General features: G+C 46.0%; 1 protein-coding gene across 1 annotated transcript in view; it reads right to left on the bottom strand.

Moving 5' to 3' along the window:
* The window catches only part of ACAD9 (acyl-CoA dehydrogenase family member 9), a 105,323-nt gene that overhangs the window by 34,436 nt on the left and 49,571 nt on the right, over nucleotides 1-21,316 (bottom strand). Inside the window, exons 6-8 of the mRNA XM_068251834.1 lie at nucleotides 17,861-17,939; nucleotides 16,143-16,317; nucleotides 1,502-1,575 (exon numbers count right to left, since the gene is read on the bottom strand). Of these exons, the coding sequence (XP_068107935.1) occupies nucleotides 1,502-1,575; nucleotides 16,143-16,317; nucleotides 17,861-17,939 (328 nt within the window). The remainder of the gene's footprint in view (nucleotides 1-1,501; nucleotides 1,576-16,142; nucleotides 16,318-17,860; nucleotides 17,940-21,316) is intronic.

The raw sequence follows: 21,316 nt of genomic DNA on the forward strand, positions 1-21,316 counted from the left end.
GAATACAGGGCAAACCACTAGCAATAAACCAGGGCTGTGGAGTCGGAGTCGTGGAGTCGGGCAATTTTGGGTGCCTGGAGTCGGAGTCGGGAAAAAATGCACCGACTCCGACTCCTAATGAATTTGTAACTGTAATTAAAATAGAAAATATGATAAAATGTTCTATTTCTCAGATAATAGTCATTAAAAATAATGTATATATACAGTAATAGCTGTGCTTAGTCCACAAAAATGAAATAAACCAATCAAAATTAGTTACTTGTTCTGCTTCAATAAAGCAGTCCCCGTATTTTTAAGGTCAGATATTACTATCTGATTGTGATTGTATATATGATGTGTACACAGGAATCTCTTATATATACTAAATAACATCTATGCTGTAAGAATAAAGCCTGATGTGTAGCTGTGTCACTAATAGAGATGGTCAATGAGATGGAAATAATTCTGCACTGATGCTGATTTATGCAAATGTATGCACTCCCTTTGCTGATGAAATCAAATAATTTGATATGTTGTTAAAATTTGGTTTGGTGACTACAAATTAAAGGGTACCTGAGACGGATGAAAAGTAAAGTTTTATACATACCTGGGGCTTCCTCCAGCCCCCTTCAGGCTAATCAGTCCCTCGCTGTCCACCTCAACCACCCGGATCTTCTGCTATGAGTCCTGGTAATTCAGCCAGTCAGCGATGTCCGGCCGCATGCCGCTCCCACAGCCAGGAACATTCTGCACCTGCGCAATAGTGCTGCACAGGTGTAGTATGCTCCTGGCGGCGGAGTGTGTGCATGCGCACTACGCCCGACTGGCTCAAGTACCTGGACTCATAGCAGAAGATCCAGGTGGTGGAGGAGGACAACGAGGGACTGATTATCCTGAAGGCGGCTGGAGGAAGCCCCAGGTATGTATAAAACTTTAATTTCATCTGTCTCAGGTTTACTTTGTTACACAGTAGTACTATACTCTACATATGCACACCCCACAGAGCTGCAGGGAATCCACTGAGAATGTTGTGCACATTGAACACAGAGGTGTTGTCTGTCACCCATAAACCTTGTTCAAATTATGCATGAAGAATGTGTAATAGAGGAAGAATCTCCTCATTCCCCTGCAGAGTACCTGCACATCACTCTTACATGTACCCACAGTTACATTGCCTAGGGCCTGATAGATGTTCTTTGTTCCGGTTTGTACCTTTTACAAGTACTCTTACCAAGGACTAGTTTTAGTCTAAAGGGAATAAATATAGTAGTCTACATATCCTTCTCACTTCAGTTGTCTTGTAAAATTCCTAAGCGTTGGCAGTTAAGAGACAAATTTCATGTTACATACTTTTAATCAACAAAATTGTAATATGCAAATTAGAGGAGTCGGAGTCGAGGAGTCGGAGTCGGTGGAATCCTAAACTGAGGAGTCGGAGACGGTGGATTTTTGGACCGACTCCACAGCCCTGCAATAAACACCTCTACCTGGAAACAAATGCACTGCAAGTACCGCTGCTTACCTTAAATCCGCCACCGACTTCTCCAATCACATTCTCTACGGGGATCTTAGTGTTTTCAAAGTGCAGCTCACAGGCTGGAATAAAATGTGAAGGAATCAGTCATAAGACCATTATATTTCCATAGATTTAAGTTTTTTATTTGTTACATTTATTTATTTTTTTAAGTATTTTATATAGCGCCGACATATTACGCAGCGCTGTACATAGTATATTGTATTGCCACTAACTGTCCCTCAGAGGAGCTCACAATCTAGTTCCTACATACATAGAATACGCACATGAATAAAGCTATCAGAATACAAATGCCCCATGTTTAGTGGAGATAGTATTCACAAATTGTGGGGTCCTGATTCCCCTTCTCCCCAGCATTGTCCTCATCTCACACTCGTGCTGTAAATTATTGGAATGCTTTGATGTCTCTCTACAAGCAGAAAATACAGAAACTGAAAGCAGAAGTCCTCTGTTATTGTCTCACACTGCCCCCTAGTCTCACGTGGCCATAAATACACATTACAGCAGTACTAATCAGTGACAAGCAAATTCAACAAATCAAAAAAAAAAAAAAATTGGGCTGGAGCACTTGCAAGCTTTTAAATAAATTGGCTGATAAACCCAAATTGTGAAACCCATGGAAGCTGTCATACTTATTTCCTGTTAAACCATATCAGTTGCCTGGCTGTCCTGCTGATCTCTCTGACTGCAGTAGTGTCTGAATCACACACCTGAAACAAGCATGCAGCTAATCTTGTCAGATTTGTCATAGATATTTGATCTGCATGCTTGTTCAGGGGCTATGGCTATAAGTATTAGAGGCAAAGGATCAGCAGGACAGCCGAGCAATGTGCATTGTAGGAAATAAATATGTCACATTGGGTTCCGGTTAAAAGGCACTTCTCTATGTGGGCAGGCCTACAGGACAGTGTGTGGCAAGGCATGCTGGGAGAGTGACATCATTGGCAGCCACAGGAACACAATACTGAGATTTCATTATTAGCAGCACGGTATATGGAAGCTGCTCTCTGCATTGTGATAGGCTGGCTGCTGGTGGCCACGCCCATAGGACAGTGTGTGGCAAGGCATGCTGGGAATGTGACATCATTGGCGGCTGCAGGAACACAATACTGAAATTTGCATTATTAGCAGCACGGTATATGGAAGCTGTTTTCTGCATCCTGATAGGCTGGCTGCTTGTGGCCACGCCCGCAGCACAGTGTGTGGCAAGGCATGCTGGGAGAGTTACATCATTGGTAGCCGCAGGAACACAATACTGAGATTTCATTATTAGCAGCATGGTATATGCATAGTCCCCAACCGTCCCGTTTTCGTCGGGATTCTCCCGATTTTGGGGGGCTCTCCCGCTATCCTGGTATGAGCCCCCCAAGTCCCGGGCGGCTGTCAGTATTGAGATTGCCCCCCTTCTCCACCGCTGCCCATCGCTCTCCCTCTTCTCTGCGCTGCTCCCCTCCTGGGGGGAGGGGGACACCTGGCTACCTATTCTGGGCACATATACACCTGCCTACATATACTGGCTACATATACACCTGCCTACATATATTGGGACATATAACCCTGCCTACATATACTGGCTACATATACACCTGCCTATATACTGAGACATTTACACCCTGGCTACATATACTGGCCACATATACCCCTGACTACATATACTGGCCACATATACCCCTGACTACATATACTGGGCACATATCCCCCTGGCTACATATACTGGGCACATATCCCCCTGGCTACATATACTGGGCACATATCCCCCTGGCTACATATACTGGGCACATATCCCCCTGGCTACATATACTGGGCACATATCCCTCTGGCTATATATACTGGGCACATATTCCCCTGGCTACATATACTGGGCACATATTCCCCTGGCTACATATACTGGGCACATATACCCCTGCCTACATTTACTGGGACATATACCCCTGACTACATATACTGGGGACATATACCTCTGGCTACACATACTGGGCACATATACCGCTGGCTACATATACTGTGGACAACTGGCTGTTTGTCATTATGTGCATTTACTGGTGAAAAGCTGTCTCTTATTATATGCATTTAGTGGTGACAAGCTGTCTCTTATGTGCATTTACTGGTGAAAAGCTGTCTCTTATGTGCATTTGGTGGTGAAAAGCTGTCTCTTATTATATGCATTTAGTGGTGACAAGCTGTCTCTTATTATGTGCATTTACTGGTGAAAAGCTGTCTCTTATGCGCATTTAGTGGTGAAAAGCTGTATCTCATTATGTGCGTTTACTGGGGAAACACTGTCTGTCATTATGTGCATTTACTTCTTATTTTTTTTATGTAACTATATTAGCTGGTATAACTACATTACAGTTAGCCCCACCCACGGGCAGGGTATATGAGGGATATATTTATTAAAAAATATAAGGGCATCAATATTAAAAAAAAAAAAAAAAAATCTTCAAAAAACTTTATGGTAGGCGTGACTTGGGGTGTGTGGTTAGGGGGTGTGGCTAGGGGTGTGGCCTGTGTCCCGATTTCTAATTTTAAAATGTTGGGAGGTATGGTATATGGAAGCAGTTTTCTGCATTGTGATAGGCCGGCTGCTTGTGGCCACGCTCACAGGACAGTGTGTGGCAAGGCATGCTGGGTGAGTGACATCACTGGCAGCCGCAGGAACACAATACTGAGATTTCATTATTAGCAGCATGGTATATGGAAGCGGTTTTTTGCATCCTGATACGCCTGCTGCTTGTGGCCACGCCCACAGGACAGTGTGTGGCAAGGCATGCTGGGAATGTGACATCATTGGCGGCCGCAGGAACACAATACTGCGATTTCATTATTAGCAGCACGGAATATGGAAGCGGCTATCTGCATTCTGATAGGCCGGCTGCTTGTGGCCACGCCCACAGGACAGTGTGTGGCAAGGCATGCTGGGAATGTGACATCATTGGCGGCCACAGGAACACAATACTGAGATATCATTATTAGCAGCACGGTATATGGAAGTGGCTATCTGCATTCTGATAGGCCGGCTGCTTGTGGCCACGCCCACAGGACAGTGTGTGGCAAGGCATGCTGGGAATGTGACATCATTGGCGGCCGCAGGAAGACAATACTGAGATTTCATTATTAGCAGCACGGTATATGGAAGCAGTTTTCTGCATTCTGATAGGCCGGCTGCTTTGTGGCCACGCCCATAGGACAGTGTGTGGCAAGGCATGCTGGGAATGTGACATCATTGGCGGCCGCAGGAACACAATACTGCGATTTCATTATTAGCAGCACGGAATATGGAAGCGGCTATCTGCATTCTGATAGGCCGGCTGCTTGTGGCCACGCCCACAGGACAGTGTGTGGCAAGGCATGCTGGGAATGTGACATCATTGGCGGCCACAGGAACACAATACTGAGATATCATTATTAGCAGCACGGTATATGGAAGTGGCTATCTGCATTCTGATAGGCCGGCTGCTTGTGGCCACGCCTACAGGACAGTGTGTGGCAAGGCATGCTGGGAGAGTGACATCATTGGCGGCCGCAGGAACACAATACTGAGATTTCATTATTAGCAGCACGGTATATGGAAGCGGCTATCTGCATTCTGATAGGTCGGCTGCTTGTATTGCTCTGGAAACCTTAAAGGGAACCAGAGAGGAAGCACCCTTGTGTATTTTACCATATATATCAGTAAGAACATTAGAGAAAACACCTACCATGCTCTCTGTTTCATCCTCACTGCTAAAAGTGTGTTATCAGCTGTGATAAGAATCCCAGACTGAGCATTCAGTCTGGCTTTGCAGGGAATAATTATAGCTGAGTCATTATAGCAAAGCCACAAGGGGGCAGGCTTGGGCTTGAAAAGACACCAGAGAAGACAGACTCAGCTATAATCGTTCCGTAGCAAAGTTAGACTCAGTGCTCAGTCGGGGATTCTTATCAGAGGAGATAACAGGCAGATTAAACAGAGAACGATGAAACAAAGAGCAGATTAGGTGTTTACTGTCATGTTCCCACTGATTTATAAGGTAAAATACAAGAGGGTGCTTCATCTCTGGTTCTCTTTAACGGTCATTCCCAAAATCCGCAGAGTGTATAGAGAGGGAAATTCAATAAATCACAACAAAGAAACAAATGGATTTAATTACAGCTGCCCACTTGCTGCTGTACGGTGAACTAGTGTGGGAGCCGGACACGGCAGAGATCGCTCGCATCGCCGATACGCCACATTTTATCGGTTACAAATACAAAGTTACACTGTATGTCCCAAAATGCTGCGTCTCCGGAGGTGGTGGTCGCATAACTCAGAGTGTGTGCAGCTATACCGCCACCCACAGACCCGCCATACCAGATAATATCTGACGAGAGGCCGGATCCTGGCCAATGCCTCCCCTCTGCCTCTGAACAGCGCAGCTGTACCGCCACCCACAGACCCGCCATACCAGATAATATCTGACGAGAGGCCGGATCCTGGCCAATGCCTCCCCTCTGCCTCTGAACAGCGCAGCTGTACCGCCACCCACAGACCCGCCATACCAGATAATATCTGACGAGAGGCCGGATCCTGGCCAATGCCTCCCCTCTGCCTCTGAACAGCGCAGCTGTACCGCCACCCACAGACCCGCCATACCAGATAATATCTGACGAGAGGCCGGATCCTGGCCAATGCGTCCCCTCTGCCTCTGAACAGCGCAGCTGTACCGCCACCCACAGACCTGCCATACCAGATAATATGTGACGAGAGGCCGGATCCTGGCCAATGCCTCCCCTCTGCCTCTGAACAGCGCAGCCAGAAGATACAAGCTGTGATTTTCATTCACCTTAAGTGGACCTGAACTCAGAACTCCACTCTGCTCTAACACTAGGTACACACCATACAGTTATCTGGCAGATTTACCTACCAGATCAATTATTTCCAACATGTCAGATTTGAATTTCAACCGATTCCTCAATTTTTTGATCGAATTTCATAGAACTAAACAAAAATCGATTGAAAAAAACGATCGAAAAAATGATCGGAACATCGAAAAAAATGTATCGAAATTCAGATCGCCCATGTTGGAAATAATCGATCTGGCAGGTAAATCTGCCAGAAAATTGTATGGTGTGTACCTAGCATAAAAGATACACAACAGCATAATAAACTTCACAGAAAACATTTCTTTGTTACAGCGGATACAAATCTTGCAATAAATCTGCAGTGTGTCTACTTCCTGCTTTCATGACAGCAGACATAGGGTTAACATCCTGTGCTTATAAATCAGCTTATCTGCCATCTCTGTGGTGGCAGTCATGTGACACAGGTGAGAGATCAAATTACAACTTGTGCTTAGTCACAGATAAGGAGTATGGCCTAGTGCACACCAGAGTGGTTCGGCTGCGGTTTGCGATCCGCTTGCGGGTGCGGATCCGCTTGGGTAATGTATTTCAATGGGGTGGTGCACACCAGAGCGGGAGGCGTTTTGCAGAAACGCATACTCCCGGGCTGCTGCAGATTTAGGATTGCGGAGGCGTTTCTGCCTCAATGTAAAGTATAGGAAAAACGCAAACCGCTCTGAAAAACGGCACTTCAGAGCGGTTTTGCAGGCGTTTTTGTTACAGAAGCTGTTCAGTAACAGCTTTACTGTAACAATATATGAAATCTACTACACCAAAAACGCTTCCCAAAACCGCAAAACGCTAGCTGAAACGCTGCAGAAAAAGAAGAAGCGTTTCAAAATCTGCTAGCATTTTGCAGATCTGCTAGCGGGTTTTGGTGTGCACCAGGCCTTTGAGAGGAATCGGCGCGGGAGTCTTGGGATACAGCCGGTATATGGCTGATCCTGCTGCTGCACAAGTCCCGGCCGCGGTAATTACTATTCCCCCTCCAGGCCGCCATGGATGGTGGGGAATGAAATAATTCAGCTTCCAGCTTTTGCTGGAGGTAGAATTATAGTGTTATGAAAGTAACTTCAGCTCCATCTTCTGACGCCCCCGACGTTACTCACTTTGCGCCGCTATAGCTGTAATTCCTATTACGGTCTATGGTGGCGCCGGCTGCGCCCAAGTCTACCTGCTCTGGATTCACAGTGTTCGGATTAGACAGGCTAAACTCTCTAAATACACACAGGGTGCATTTCTGTTATGTTTTCCTTCTGTCCTGTGCAAGAGTTCAGCTCCACTATAAAAGGATTAGCTCACTGTGTGATTATATCACCATCATGTAATCTCCTGCATGCACTGCACACACTGGGAGGGGGAGGGCTGAACTGTCAGCCAGAGTCTTTCTTACTGCACATTGATGGTAATGTAGACAAGACACAGAACATTACCAGTGTACAACTGTCTACCCAAACCAGAAAACACCTGCTCTGAGGTCTTGTTCACATTGCGTTCAGTTCGCGTGTCCGTCCGCAGTGGGCTTTTTTTCCTGAGTTTTTCTAAGTATTTTCCGGTGATTTTCTGCGCGTTCGCTCGTTTTTGTGGGCGTTTTTGAAAGCCCTTTTTCAGAACGCTTCCGTCTTTTGTTCCGGAAAAAAATCCGTAATAAATACAATGTATTTAAAAAAAAAAAACATTTACGCAATTGCTTGCCAAAGCGATTTTGTGAGCGTTTTTCGTTTTTCCTATATCTTCCATTGAGGCAAATCGCCTCAAAAATGGCCCAAGCATCGCTTTTCAAAGCGGATCGCAAACGAACCGCTCAGATATGAACTCTCTCATAGAGAATCATTGCACAATCGCTTTCAGGGCGATTTAGAAAATCACTCGCACTTAAAATTTATGCAAAAACGCCTATAATGTGTACAAGGCCTAAAGGTGACTACTCATCAGGCGATTTGCAGGCCAACTGACCAGACAGGTGGTGGAGAGGCTCATTTTAGAGAGCGTTCATGCTGAAATCTATCAAATATCGTTCTGCAGTGTATGGGCAGGCAGCAGACCCCTCTCTGATCAGAGGTCTCTCTCATGGTGGATCTGACCATACATCATGAGGCGTGTGTACATGGATTAGGGTCCGTTTTTTTAATTTTTTTTATCAGCATGTGTTTGGTATGTGAGAGGTGCACAGAATGCCTGGAGGAAACCCACACACACAGGAATGTTTGGTTATAAGTCGTTGTACATTAAAATTCTTGATGATGGAATAGAGAATGATTGTGTCCGGTGTGGGCAGCGGCCCAGCGCAAATCCAACCGTTTGTTTACAGCTGTTTTCCACTATCAATTGCAGTTGCGATTTCACAATGCGATATTACTGCAGTTTTTACTGGATGTTTAGAACGCAAGTAGAAAACACAGAAGAAGTGCAGCAGGCAGGACTTTTGCAATCAGGCAACATCACATCGCACTGGTACTAAAGGTCCCGAGAGTCTCATTAGTTTGCTGATGTTCCTGTGTTTGCGATTTGTACTCCATTGTAAAATGCAGAAAAAAAATGGCATCAAGTGGAAAATAGCCCAATAATGTTTATTAATGTGGCGTCTCTCTGCCTTATCAGAGTCATTAGTGGTGGAATATAAAGGCATTATTATCTTTTGTTCATTAAGGAATTGTCATATTAAAGGGAATCTGAAGTGAGAGGTATATGGAGGCTGCCATATTTATTTCCTGTTAGACAATACCAGTTGCCTGGCAGCCCTGCTGACCCTCTGCCTCTAATACTTTTAGCCATAGCCCCTGAACAAGCATGCAGCAGGTCAGGTGACTGAGGCAGGGAACACACTTGTCTTTCAGTTTTCCGCGCGCGTTTTTCTGCACACTTTTTCTGCACACCAAGTGTGTTTCTATGCAGGAAAACGCGCGCGTTTTTTCACAGCAGCTGATATAATCGATAGAGAAAACTGACAAAATGTGCAGAATCAGGATGCAGAATGTCAGTTTTTTTTCTGCGCGCGAACAACATCTTAAGTGTGGACTAGCTCATTGATTAACATGTGTTCTCAGTTTTTCTGTACAGAAAACGCGCACGAAAACAGTCAAGTGTGCTCCCTGCCTGAAGTGTGACTGGATTAGCTGCATGCTTGTTTCAGGTGTGTGATTCAGACACTACTGCAGCCAAAGAGATCAGCAGGACAGCCAGGGAACTGGTATGGCATAACAGGAAATAAGTATGGCAGCCTCCATACCCCTCTCACTTCAAGCTCCATTTAAAGGAGATATAAACGGAAAGGAATAACCTGCCATTACTAACTTCTGAATCTCGCTGATGTCGAGACTGACATCAGGACAGACAGAGCTCCTCATATATCCAGGAGAAGCAGCATCTGCCCTGACAAGTGTAATAACTATAATATCAGAGCAGAGTTATTCAGCGTTATCCAGTCACTGCAGCGGGCTGATTGGTACATCTCACAGATAAAGCAGCCCTAAGAAGAAGAAATAAAATGCATTGAAATGAAGATTTGTCAGATTACAGACAGACAATCTCAGCGGCATCCCGCTTTACCTCCGCAGACAGAGAGATGCAGAGGAAGGTCAAACTAAATTAATCCAGGTCTGTGAAACGGCTTCAGTAATTACTAAGGAGAAGATCTGCCGAGAGGCGTCCTCTACGGAACAAGAAGCAGAGCTCGACGCGGGCATCGAAGGAGACTGCGCCACTGCGTACGCCAGTACACAGACATACAAAGCAGACTGCGCCACTGCGTACGCCAGTACACAGAGATACAAAGCAGACTGCGCCACTGCGTACGCCAGTACACAGAGATACAAAGCAGACTGCGCCACTGTGTACGCCAGTACACAGAGATACAAAGCAGACTGCACCACTGCGTACGCCAGTACACAGAGATACAAAGCAGACTGCACCACTGCGTACGCCAGTACACAGAGATACAAAGCAGACTGCGCCACTGCGTACGCCAGTACACAGAGATACAAAGCAGACTGCGCCACTGCGTACGCCAGTACACAGAGATACAAAGCAGACTGCGCCACTGTGTACGCCAGTACACAGAGATACAAAGCAGACTGCACCACTGCGTACGCCAGTACACAGAGATACAAAGCAGACTGCGCCACTGCGTACGCCAGTACACAGAGATACAAAGCAGACTGCGCCACTGCGTACGCCAGTACACAGAGATACAAAGCAGACTGCGCCACTGCGTACGCCAGTACACAGAGATACAAAGCAGACTGCGCCACTGCGTACGCCAGTACACAGAGATACAAAGCAGACTGCGCCACTGCGTACGCCAGTACACAGAGATACAAAGCAGACTGCACCACTGCGTACGCCAGTACACAGAGATACAAAGCAGACTGCGCCACTGCGTACGCCAGTACACAGAGATACAAAGCAGACTGCACCACTGCGTACGCCAGTACACAGAGATACAAAGCAGACTGCGCCACTGCGTACGCCAGTACACAGAGATACAAAGCAGACTGCGCCACTGCGTACGCCAGTACACAGAGATACAAAGCAGACTGCGCCACTGCGTACGCCAGTACACAGAGATACAAAGCAGACTGCACCACTGCGTACGCCAGTACACAGAGATACAAAGCAGACTGCGCCACTGTGTACGCCAGTACACAGAGATACAAAGCAGACTGCGCCACTGCGTACGCCAGTACACAGAGATACAAAGCAGACTGCGCCACTGCGTACGCCAGTACACAGAGATACAAAGCAGACTGCGCCACTGCGTACGCCAGTACACAGAGATACAAAGCAGACTGCGCCACTGCGTACGCCAGTACACAGAGATACAAAGCAGACTGCGCCACTGCGTACGCCAGTACACAGAGATACAAAGCAGACTGCGCCACTGCGTACGCCAGTACACAGAGATACAAAGCAGACTGCGCCACTGCGTACGCCAGTACACAGAGATACAAAGCAGACTGCGCCACTGCGTACGCCAGTACACAGAGATACAAAGCAGACTGCACCACTGCGTACGCCAGTACACAGAGATACAAAGCAGACTGCGCCACTGCGTACGCCAGTACACAGAGATACAAAGCAGACTGCGCCACTGCGTACGCCAGTACACAGAGATACAAAGCAGACTGCGCCACTGCGTACGCCAGTACACAGAGATACAAAGCAGACTGCGCCACTGCGTACGCCAGTACACAGAGATACAAAGCAGACTGCGCCACTACGTACGCCAGTACACAGAGATACAAAGCAGACTGCGCCACTGCGTACGCCAGTACACAGAGATACAAAGCAGACTGCGCCACTGCGTACGCCAGTACACAGAGATACAAAGCAGACTGCGCCACTGCGTACGCCAGTACACAGAGATACAAAGCAGACTGCGCCACTGCGTACGCCAGTACACAGAGATACAAAGCAGACTGCGCCACTGCGTACGCCAGTACACAGAGATACAAAGCAGACTGCGCCACTGCGTACGCCAGTACACAGAGATACAAAGCAGACTGCGCCACTGCGTACGCCAGTACACAGAGATACAAAGCAGACTGCGCCACTGCGTACGCCAGTACACAGAGATACAAAGCAGACTGCGCCACTGCGTACGCCAGTACACAGAGATACAAAGCAGACTGCGCCACTGCGTACGCCAGTACACAGAGATACAAAGCAGACTGCGCCACTGCGTACGCCAGTACACAGAGATACAAAGCAGACTGCACCACTGCGTACGCCAGTACACAGAGATACAAAGCAGACTGCGCCACTGCGTACGCCAGTACACAGAGATACAAAGCAGAATGCGCCACTGCGTACGCCAGTACACAGAGATACAAAGCAGACTGCACCACTGCGTACGCCAGTACACAGAGATACAAAGCAGACTGCGCCACTGCGTACGCCAGTACACAGAGATACAAAGCAGACTGCACCACTGCGTACGCCAGTACACAGAGATACAAAGCAGACTGCGCCACTGCGTACGCCAGTACACAGAGATACAAAGCAGACTGCGCCACTGCGTACGCCAGTACACAGAGATACAAAGCAGACTGCGCCACTGCGTACGCCAGTACACAGAGATACAAAGCAGACTGCGCCACTGCGTACGCCAGTACACAGAGATACAAAGCAGACTGCGCCACTGCGTACGCCAGTACACAGAGATACAAAGCAGACTGCGCCACTGCGTACGCCAGTACACAGAGATACAACTTCTGCCCGCCCCTGCAGCCTCCCTGGGCCCTCGCCGGTCCTCAATGATTCTCCGTTTCCCTGCCGCGGCTCACTTACACTTCTGGCTGTCGCTGTGCACTGCGCCTGCGCGCTCCTGGCTGCACGAGACCTCGTTCGGGCTCCCATAGCTGAGAGCGTCCTGCTTCTCGTGCTGCACCTGTGCAGGACACTCCTGGCCACGGGAGAGCGTACGAGGTTGCGTGCAGCCAGGAGCGCGCAGGCGCAGTGCACAGCGACAGCCAGAAGTGTAAGTGAGCCGCGGCGTGGGACCGGAGCATGGGTGAGTGGCTGCGTGGGCACAGGGCGGCTGCAGGAGCTGGCAGAAGCACCAGGTAAGTGAAAATTAGTTTTTTTTTTAAAGAACATTACAGGTTTTCTTTAAGGGACAATATACAGCGCTGAGGAAGATGTAGGTGCTATATAAATACTAAATATTAACAGGGGCACAACAATAGTCCCTGCAAGAGATGCAGCTTCAGGGGGGCCCTTAGAGGGAGATGCCCGAGAGGGGGCCCCTAGCTCTGGGAACCTCCAGGGCCATGTTTAAAGGTCACCCAAAGTGAAAATAAATGAATCAAATAAACAATTGTATTTATTCTCCTCCTAAAAAAGACTTTTGAAGATATTCCCCAGTTTTATTTTATGCTTAAAGGGAACCAGAGAGGAAGCGCCCTCATGTATTTTACCATATATATCAATGGGAACATGACAGTAAACACCTACCCTGCTTTTTATTTCATTGTTCTCTGCTAAATCTGCCTGTAATCAGCCCTGATAAGAATCCCCGACTGAGCATTCAGTCTAGCTTTGCCCTGGAATGATTATAGCTGAATCAGTCTTCTGTGAGGTTTTTTCAAGCCCAAGCCTGCCCCCTTGTGGCTCTGCGTTCCTGCTATTTATCCTCGAAGCCGCAAAGCAGATCCACAAGGGGGCAGGCTTGGGCTTGAAAAGACATCACAGAAGACTGACTCAGCTATAATCATTCAGGTGAAAGCTAGACTGAGTGCTCAGTCGGGGATTCTTATCAGGGCTGACTACAGGCAGATTTAGCAGGGAAGAATGAAATAAAAAGCAGGGTAGGTGTTTACTGTCAAGTTCCCATTGATATATATGGTAAAATACATGAGGATGCTTCGTCTCTGGTTCACTTTAAATCTACTTTTTAAGTTTTAACTGTTTTATTGTTTTTGCACAATGACACATTCAAGTATGCCAGAGCTAAAATCTATGAACTATTGATGCTTTTTATCTCTTTCTTGCTCTCGGGAGCCATTTTCTGCTAGGAAAGTGTTTTATAGTTGGAATTTCTTATCAATGAGGGTCACACTGTAGTCACTTCCTGTCTGAGTCAGGACTGAGTCAGCCACTTACATACCTGATATTTAACTCTTTCAGGCAGAGAAAGAAAAAAAGGAACACAGCCTAGTTATTTGTGTGCTAGGCACTGTACATACACATGTCTATCTCATCATGTCACTTTGTGTATCCTTTAAGGGCAGGAGGGGACAAAGTGCAGGAAGGGGGAGCAGCAGGCACAAACAGCAGCGGGAAGAGGGGCTCGGCTCCCCCCTACCTCACCTCAGGCTACCATCAGCACTCCCCCCTCCTGCAACGGCAGCTGGGAGGCCCATCCAATGTTTCGCAGGGGGGCCCCAGTGATTTCTAGTTACGCCCCTGAATAATAATAATAATAATTCTGCATGATTACATTATACATGTACACAGCTCCCCACTGTCCCTCTTTCTTCCTCATTTGTCCCTCTTTCAGGACTCCTCCGCTGATCTATGTAAATATATGTATTTTTCTACTGAAAGATGTGTTTAACCCCCTTGCCGTTGCAATCTTTCGGCAAGGAGGCGGCGCAGCACTTTTTAAAAAAAAATATATTTTGTTTTTAATTCATGTAGCTAGCCTAGCGGCATCCTCCTACCTACTTCGATCACCGCTGGCGATCTTTGCAAGCAGGAAATCCCGTTCAGAACGGGATTTCCTGCTCGGCTTCCTGATCGCGATGACGTCAATGACGTCGGGACGTCAGAGGGATCCCGATCCACCCCTCAGCGCTGCCTGGCACTGATTGGCCAGGCTGCGCAAGGGGTCTGGAGGGGAGGGGAGGGTGGCGGCACGGCGGGTAGCGGCGAGTCGGCGGCGAGCAGGATGTGCACGCAGCTAGCAAAGTGCTAGCTGCTTGTAACAAAAAAAAATTGTGAAAATCGGCCCAGCGGGGCTTGAGAAATCCTCCTGCGCAGGTTACCCCGAACTGAGCTCGGGATAACCGGCAAGGAGGTTAATTGACTTTTACTCCGATCCTTTAAATTGATATATTTCTTGTTTTCAGATGTTAATATGAAGGAACATGAACCAGGATAGAATGGACCAGTGTGGTTTCAGTTTTAAAACAACATATTTTTCTTATGAAATATTTACGGTATGCGTCACTAGGGGTGTGCTGGGGGCGTGATCAGGGGTGTGGCTTAATTGTCCCTCTTTCTCATCTCAAAAAGTTGGGAGTTTTGAACATGTAGCATCTCTTCTCTTCTAGGGTACGAGTCCAGCAGCACTGTGTGTACTCTCATGCCACCATGCTAGAGATACCTTTATTATACAGTATATTATATTTAAAGGACCTCTGTCGCGAAAATCTTAAAATGTAAAACACATGTAAATGCAGACAAATAAGAAGTCCATTTCTTCCAGAGTAAAATGAGCCATAAATTACTTTTCTCCTATGTTGCTGTCACTTACAGTAGGTAGTAGAAATTTGACATTACCGACAGGTTTTGGACTAGCCCATCTTCTCATGGGGGGTTCTCAGGGGTTTCTTTATTTTGAAAAGCACTTAGTGAATGGCAGTTGCTCCGACCAACTGCCAAAATAGTGTACAGTGAGCAGGGAGGCTGGCCAGCATCTTTACATAAATCTTTTTCAGGGAGTGTCGTTATAAAGAATAAAAGCCTTACTGAGAATCCCCTATGAAGAGAAGGACTAGCCCAAAGTCTGTCGGTAATGTCAGATTTCTACTGCCTACTGTAAGTGACACCAACATAGGAGAAAAGTAATTTGTGGCTCATTTTACTCTGAAAGAAATGTACTACTTATTTGTATATGTTTTAAAGATTTTCGCGACAGTTCCTCTTTAAAAAGCATTACTACATTACGCAGTACTGGACAATATATACATACAATGGTACAAAGGATGACAGACGTAACAAGGTTATGAAACATAAGACAAAGTTATACAAGGCAAACCTGCCTGTGTAATGTCTGCCTACAGGTGCCCATACATTTATAGATAGCCGCCCAATGTGGTACAAAGATCGACTTCTCTGAGATGGGAATCTGATCAGAGGCAGAGCTATTCCTTTCACACACTGCCCACAGATATTCAGGAGACTTCAGCATGGAATCTATCTAAAATCTATCAAACCACCACTCCACCCCGGTCTGACTGAGATCTTCCATCTGGTTAGGTCGATCATTTCTAATATTTCTCAACCATACCACAAATCAGACAACAGAGAAGACAGAGCTGCTCACTGTTTGACCCGCGGATGCCCAGCTTGTCCTCCGGTTTCCCATGAGTGACGCCACCAAACGCTCGCTCCACGATGAACGCTGTTATCTTGTCCTTCGTGGTTCCGTCTTTGTCAACAACGTCCGTCCGTGCGAACACTGTGAAGATCTCTGCCAGGCCTCCATTGGATATCCAGATCTAAGGAGAGAAGTTCATATCGGCTATAAGATGCAGTATGCCATGCTAACAGAAGCTATGGGAGGTGCCCATACATGCATCAAGTAATTGACTTTATACTATGACTGGACATAATACATGGTAGGATTAGATTGTGAGCTCCTCTGAGGACAGTCAGTGACATGACTATGTACCCTGTAAAGTGCTGCAGAAGACGTGAGTGCTATATAAATACATAATAATGTGGTAGGATATTAGGCTATGACTATGGTAAATTAGAGTATGAGCTCCTCTGAGGACAGTCAGTGACATGACTATGTACTCTGTAATGTGCTGCAGAAGATGTCAGTGTTATATAAATACATAATAATAATATGGTAGGACATTAGACTATGACTATGGTAGAATTAGAGTGTGAGCTCCTCTGAGGACAGTCAGTGACATGACTATGTACTCTGTAAAGTGCTGCAGAAGAGGACAGTGCTATATAAATACATAATAATAATATGGCAGGACATTAGACTATGACTATGGTAGAATTAGAGTGTGAGCTCCTCTGAGGACAGTCAGTGACATGACTATGTACTCTGTAATGTGCTGCAGAAGATGTCAGTGCTATATAAATACATAATAATAATATGGTAGGACATTACACTATGGCTATGGTAGGATTAGAGTGTGAGCTCCTCTGAGGACAGTCAGTGACATGACTATGTACTCTGTAATGTGCTGCAGAAGATGTCAGTGCTATATAAATACATAATAATAATATGGTAGGACATTACACTATGGCTATGGTAGGATTAGAGTGTGAGCTCCTCTGAGGACAGTCAGTGACATGACTATGTACTCTGTAATGTGCTGCAGAAGATGTCAGTGCTATATAAATACATAATAATAATATGGTAGGACATTAGACTATGACTATGGTAGGATTAGAGTGTGAGCTCCTCTGAGGACAGTCAGTGACATGGCTATGTACTCTGTAATGTGCTGCAGAAGATGTCAGTGCTATATAAATACATAATAATAATATGGTAGGACATTACACTATGGCTATGGTAGGATTAGAGTGTGAGCTCCTCTGAGGACAGTCAGTGACATGACTATGTACTCTGTAATGTGCTGCAGAAGATGTCAGTGCTATATAAATACATAATAATAATAATATGGTAGGACATTAGACTATGACTATGGTAGGATTAGAGTGTGAGCTCCTCTGAGGACAGTCAGTGACATGACTATGTGCTCTGTAATGTGCTGCAGAAGATGTCAGTGCTATATAAATACATAATAATAATATGGTAGGACATTAGGCTATGACTATGGTAGGATTAGAGTGTGAGCTCCTCTGAGGACAGTCAGTGACATGACTATGTACTCTGTAATGTGCTGCAGGAGATGTCAGTGCTATATAAATACATAATAATAATATGGTAGGACATTAGACTATGACTATGGTAGGATTAGAGTGTGAGCTCCTCTGAGGACAGTCAGTGACATGACTATGTACTCTGTAATGTGCTGCAGAAGATGTCAGGGCTATATTAACATATAATAATACCTTTGAGCCATTTAGAATGTAGTGTTTCCCATCAGGACTCAGGGTGGCTCTAGATTTGATGGACGCGGCGTCGCTCCCACTACAAGAGTTAAAAAAAGAAATACATTTTTAAAATAAAATATTTATAAAAATAAAAAAATGACAACCTCTCCTCATGGGTCCTGCAGAGGAATAGTTGGATTATCTGCATCGGTAGCTGTTTCTGTCAATCATGAAAAGGAAACACAACCAACATATATTTTGCTAGGTTTGGATGATAAAAGCAACAGTCAGGTTTTCATCACAGTCATTGTTCCTGAGATTCTCTTTGTCACTGTGATGTCACTGGGGACAGACAGCAAATATCAGGCGTTTGTGATTCTTAAAAAACTGTTCTTTCTTTTAGTGATGAGCAGTGATGAGGCACAAGCAGCTTTCAGGTCATCGGAGTTATGGACCGTCAGTCAGGCAGAGTCAGTAAAGGACAGCCACACTGAGAAGTCACACACACTGGGGGGGGGGGGGGGGGGGAGAAGTGTCCTTCCTACAGAACTGCCACACCCTGGATATCTTGCTTCAAGACTGGGCATTTGAATAGGAGGCATATAAGCCCTGCAGTGGTCACACACCCCCCCCCCCCCCCCCCTTGAAGCATCCAAGGCTGTTTTGGCCCATATTTTGAAGCTGCACATTTAGTGACGGAGGATGAAACCTGGCTACACATTTATGATCCTGAAAACCAAGGAGCAGTCAATGAATGGCACCACACTGGGTCTCCGCGGGTGAAGGAGTTCCACACCCAGAAATCATCCAAAACTCATGGAGTCCATTTTCTGGGACAAAGGCAGTATTCCGTTGGTGGATTACCTACCTCCGGGCTCTAGTATCACTGGACAGTATTATACCTAACACAAGATCACCCCACCTGGCAAAGCTGTATCAGCAATCATGCTACATCCTACAAATCAGTGCACAAGACCTGCCCAACCTACATCTCTGATCTGGTCCACAGGCACATACCAGCCCGCCCCCTCCGATCCTCCAATGACCTGCGCCTAGTCGCACCACGCATAACTCAGTCACACGCACGATTGCAGGACTTCACCAGGGCCGCCCCTACTCTCTGGAACTCTCTCCCACCAGCCGTCAGACTCGCCCCCACCTTTAATTCCTTCAAACAAGCTCTCAAGACTCACCTCTTCACGCTCGCATACCCCCCTACACCAGCACCATAATATGTTCTGTTAGACCCCCTCTCAAAAGACGCACCTATTGTCTCCACCCCACCCTTTAGATTGTAAGCCTCCGGCAGGCCCCTCCTCCCTAACGTATCCAGCTTGATTATGCAATCTTACTCGCAACCACCCCTCTTGTAGACTCGAACAGTCTCTATTTTGACCTATGACACTGTATTGTTATCAAATCATTTGCATGATCTTGTTTTGTTGTGAGATTCCGTATGTTCTACCTGTATGTTAACCCATTAATCTATTGTGCAGTGCTGCGTAAGATGTTGGCGCTTTATAAATACAATAAATAATAATAATAATAATAATCCTACAAGTAGAGTAGGATTGCAGAGGCCCAGAAGGCCACTTGTGCCCTGCATGTGGCAGAGCTTTCCACGCCCGCATCAGACTGATAAGCCACAGCCAGACACATCGCCCCCAGCTAACCTCCATTTTATGATGTTCTTGGTCATCACCGATAACGACGGAAGAACATGATGATGATGATGACCTCTCAGGGCTCTGGACAATATTCTGATAACCTCCTGGACTTGCTGAAGGAGGCAATTAAGACAAAACGCTGTGGAAAATTGACCAAAGCCACCTTTTTTTGCAGGACAGTTCACCTGCACTCACGTCCAATGTTGTGGCTACCAAACTGAACACCCTGAGTTTCTAACTGGTCCACCATCCCCCACCATCACATGACCTGGCCCCTTCAGACTATTAACTGCTCTCGAACTTAAGGAAACACCTAAAGGGGCAAAGTTATGAGGACATTTCAGGCATCAAACATCCTGCTGAGAGACTTTAAAGAGAACCAGAGATGAAGCAACCTCATGTATTTTACCTTATAAATCAGTGGGAACATGACAGTAAACACCTAATCTGCTCTTTGTTACATTGTTCTCTGTTTAATTTGCCTGTTATCACCTCTAAGATAAGAATCCCGACTAAGCAGTCGGTCTGGCTTTGCTACAGAATAATTATAGCTGAGACTGTGTTCTTTGCTGTCTTCAAGTCCAAGCCTGCCCCCTGCTGGCTTTGCTCAGAAATCATTATAGCTGAGTCATTATAGCAAAGCCAGACTCAATGCTCAGTCCGGGATTCTTATCTCAGCTAGATAACAGACACTTTTAGCAGTGAGGATGGAACAGAGAGCAGGGTAGGTGTTTTCTCTAATGTTCCCACTGATTTCTATGGTAAAATACACGAGGGTGCTTCGTCTCTGGTTCACTTTAACTCTCTAGAAAAGCTGCAACTGCTCAGTACCAAGTGCAAACGTCTCGGGGAAGTATGCTGATGTATGCAAGCACCTTAAACCCTGTCCTAACCCCAATATAAACCCCTTCCTGGTGTCTCACTGTAACCTTTCCCTCAATGAAAACCTATTCCTGGTGCCTGAACTCAACCTCTTAACGTTATGTCCTCTTGAAGCCTAACCCTAACCTCTTCCCTATTGTGACCTAACAAGCTCCGTGAAGCTGCCCCCCTACAATCAGCACACATGAAAATTCCATCGTTCTTGGTTTGTGCCCATTTGTGCTGCAAAAATTAAGATTTGTGCGGCTTTCCTTTTGAAGATAATAGCACTTATTATTTCCAAAACAATCCCATCACCCAGGTCCCGTACAACAACCTACAGACATGAAACTCCTACTTAAAGAGGAACTCCAGTGAAAATAATGTATTTATAATGTAAAAAAGTGCATCATTTTTACAATAAATTATATATAAATGATTTCATCAGTGTTTGCTCATTGCAAAAGCTATCCTCTCCCTAATTTACATTCTGACATTTATCACATGGTGACATTTTTACTGCCGGCAGGTGATGTCACTGGAAGGAGATGCTGCTTGCTTTTTTGGCAGTTGGAAACAGTTGTTATTTCCCACAATGCAACAAGGTTCACAGACAGGAAACTGCTAGGACCACGGCCCTCACAATTTCCTGTGGGAGGGGTTCCTCCCCTATATCAGCCATACAGCGCCCCCTGATGATCAGTTTGTGAAAAGGAATAGATTTCTCATGTGAAAGGGGATATCAGCTACTGATTGGGATGAAGTTCAATTCTTGGTCACAGTTTCTCTTTAACACCGTACAATCCTAAACCAGTAAATGTAACCTCCTGTTACCCACCTATACGCACTCCTAATCCAAACATGCAAGGTTACTCGCTGCTTCTGCCAGATCTATGCAATGGGAAGCAGAGGTGAGCACTGATTATAGATGTAGGCTTTGTTACCG

Source organism: Hyperolius riggenbachi, chromosome 9, assembly GCF_040937935.1.
Source record: "Hyperolius riggenbachi isolate aHypRig1 chromosome 9, aHypRig1.pri, whole genome shotgun sequence".
NCBI classification, from domain to species: Eukaryota; Metazoa; Chordata; class Amphibia; order Anura; family Hyperoliidae; genus Hyperolius; species Hyperolius riggenbachi.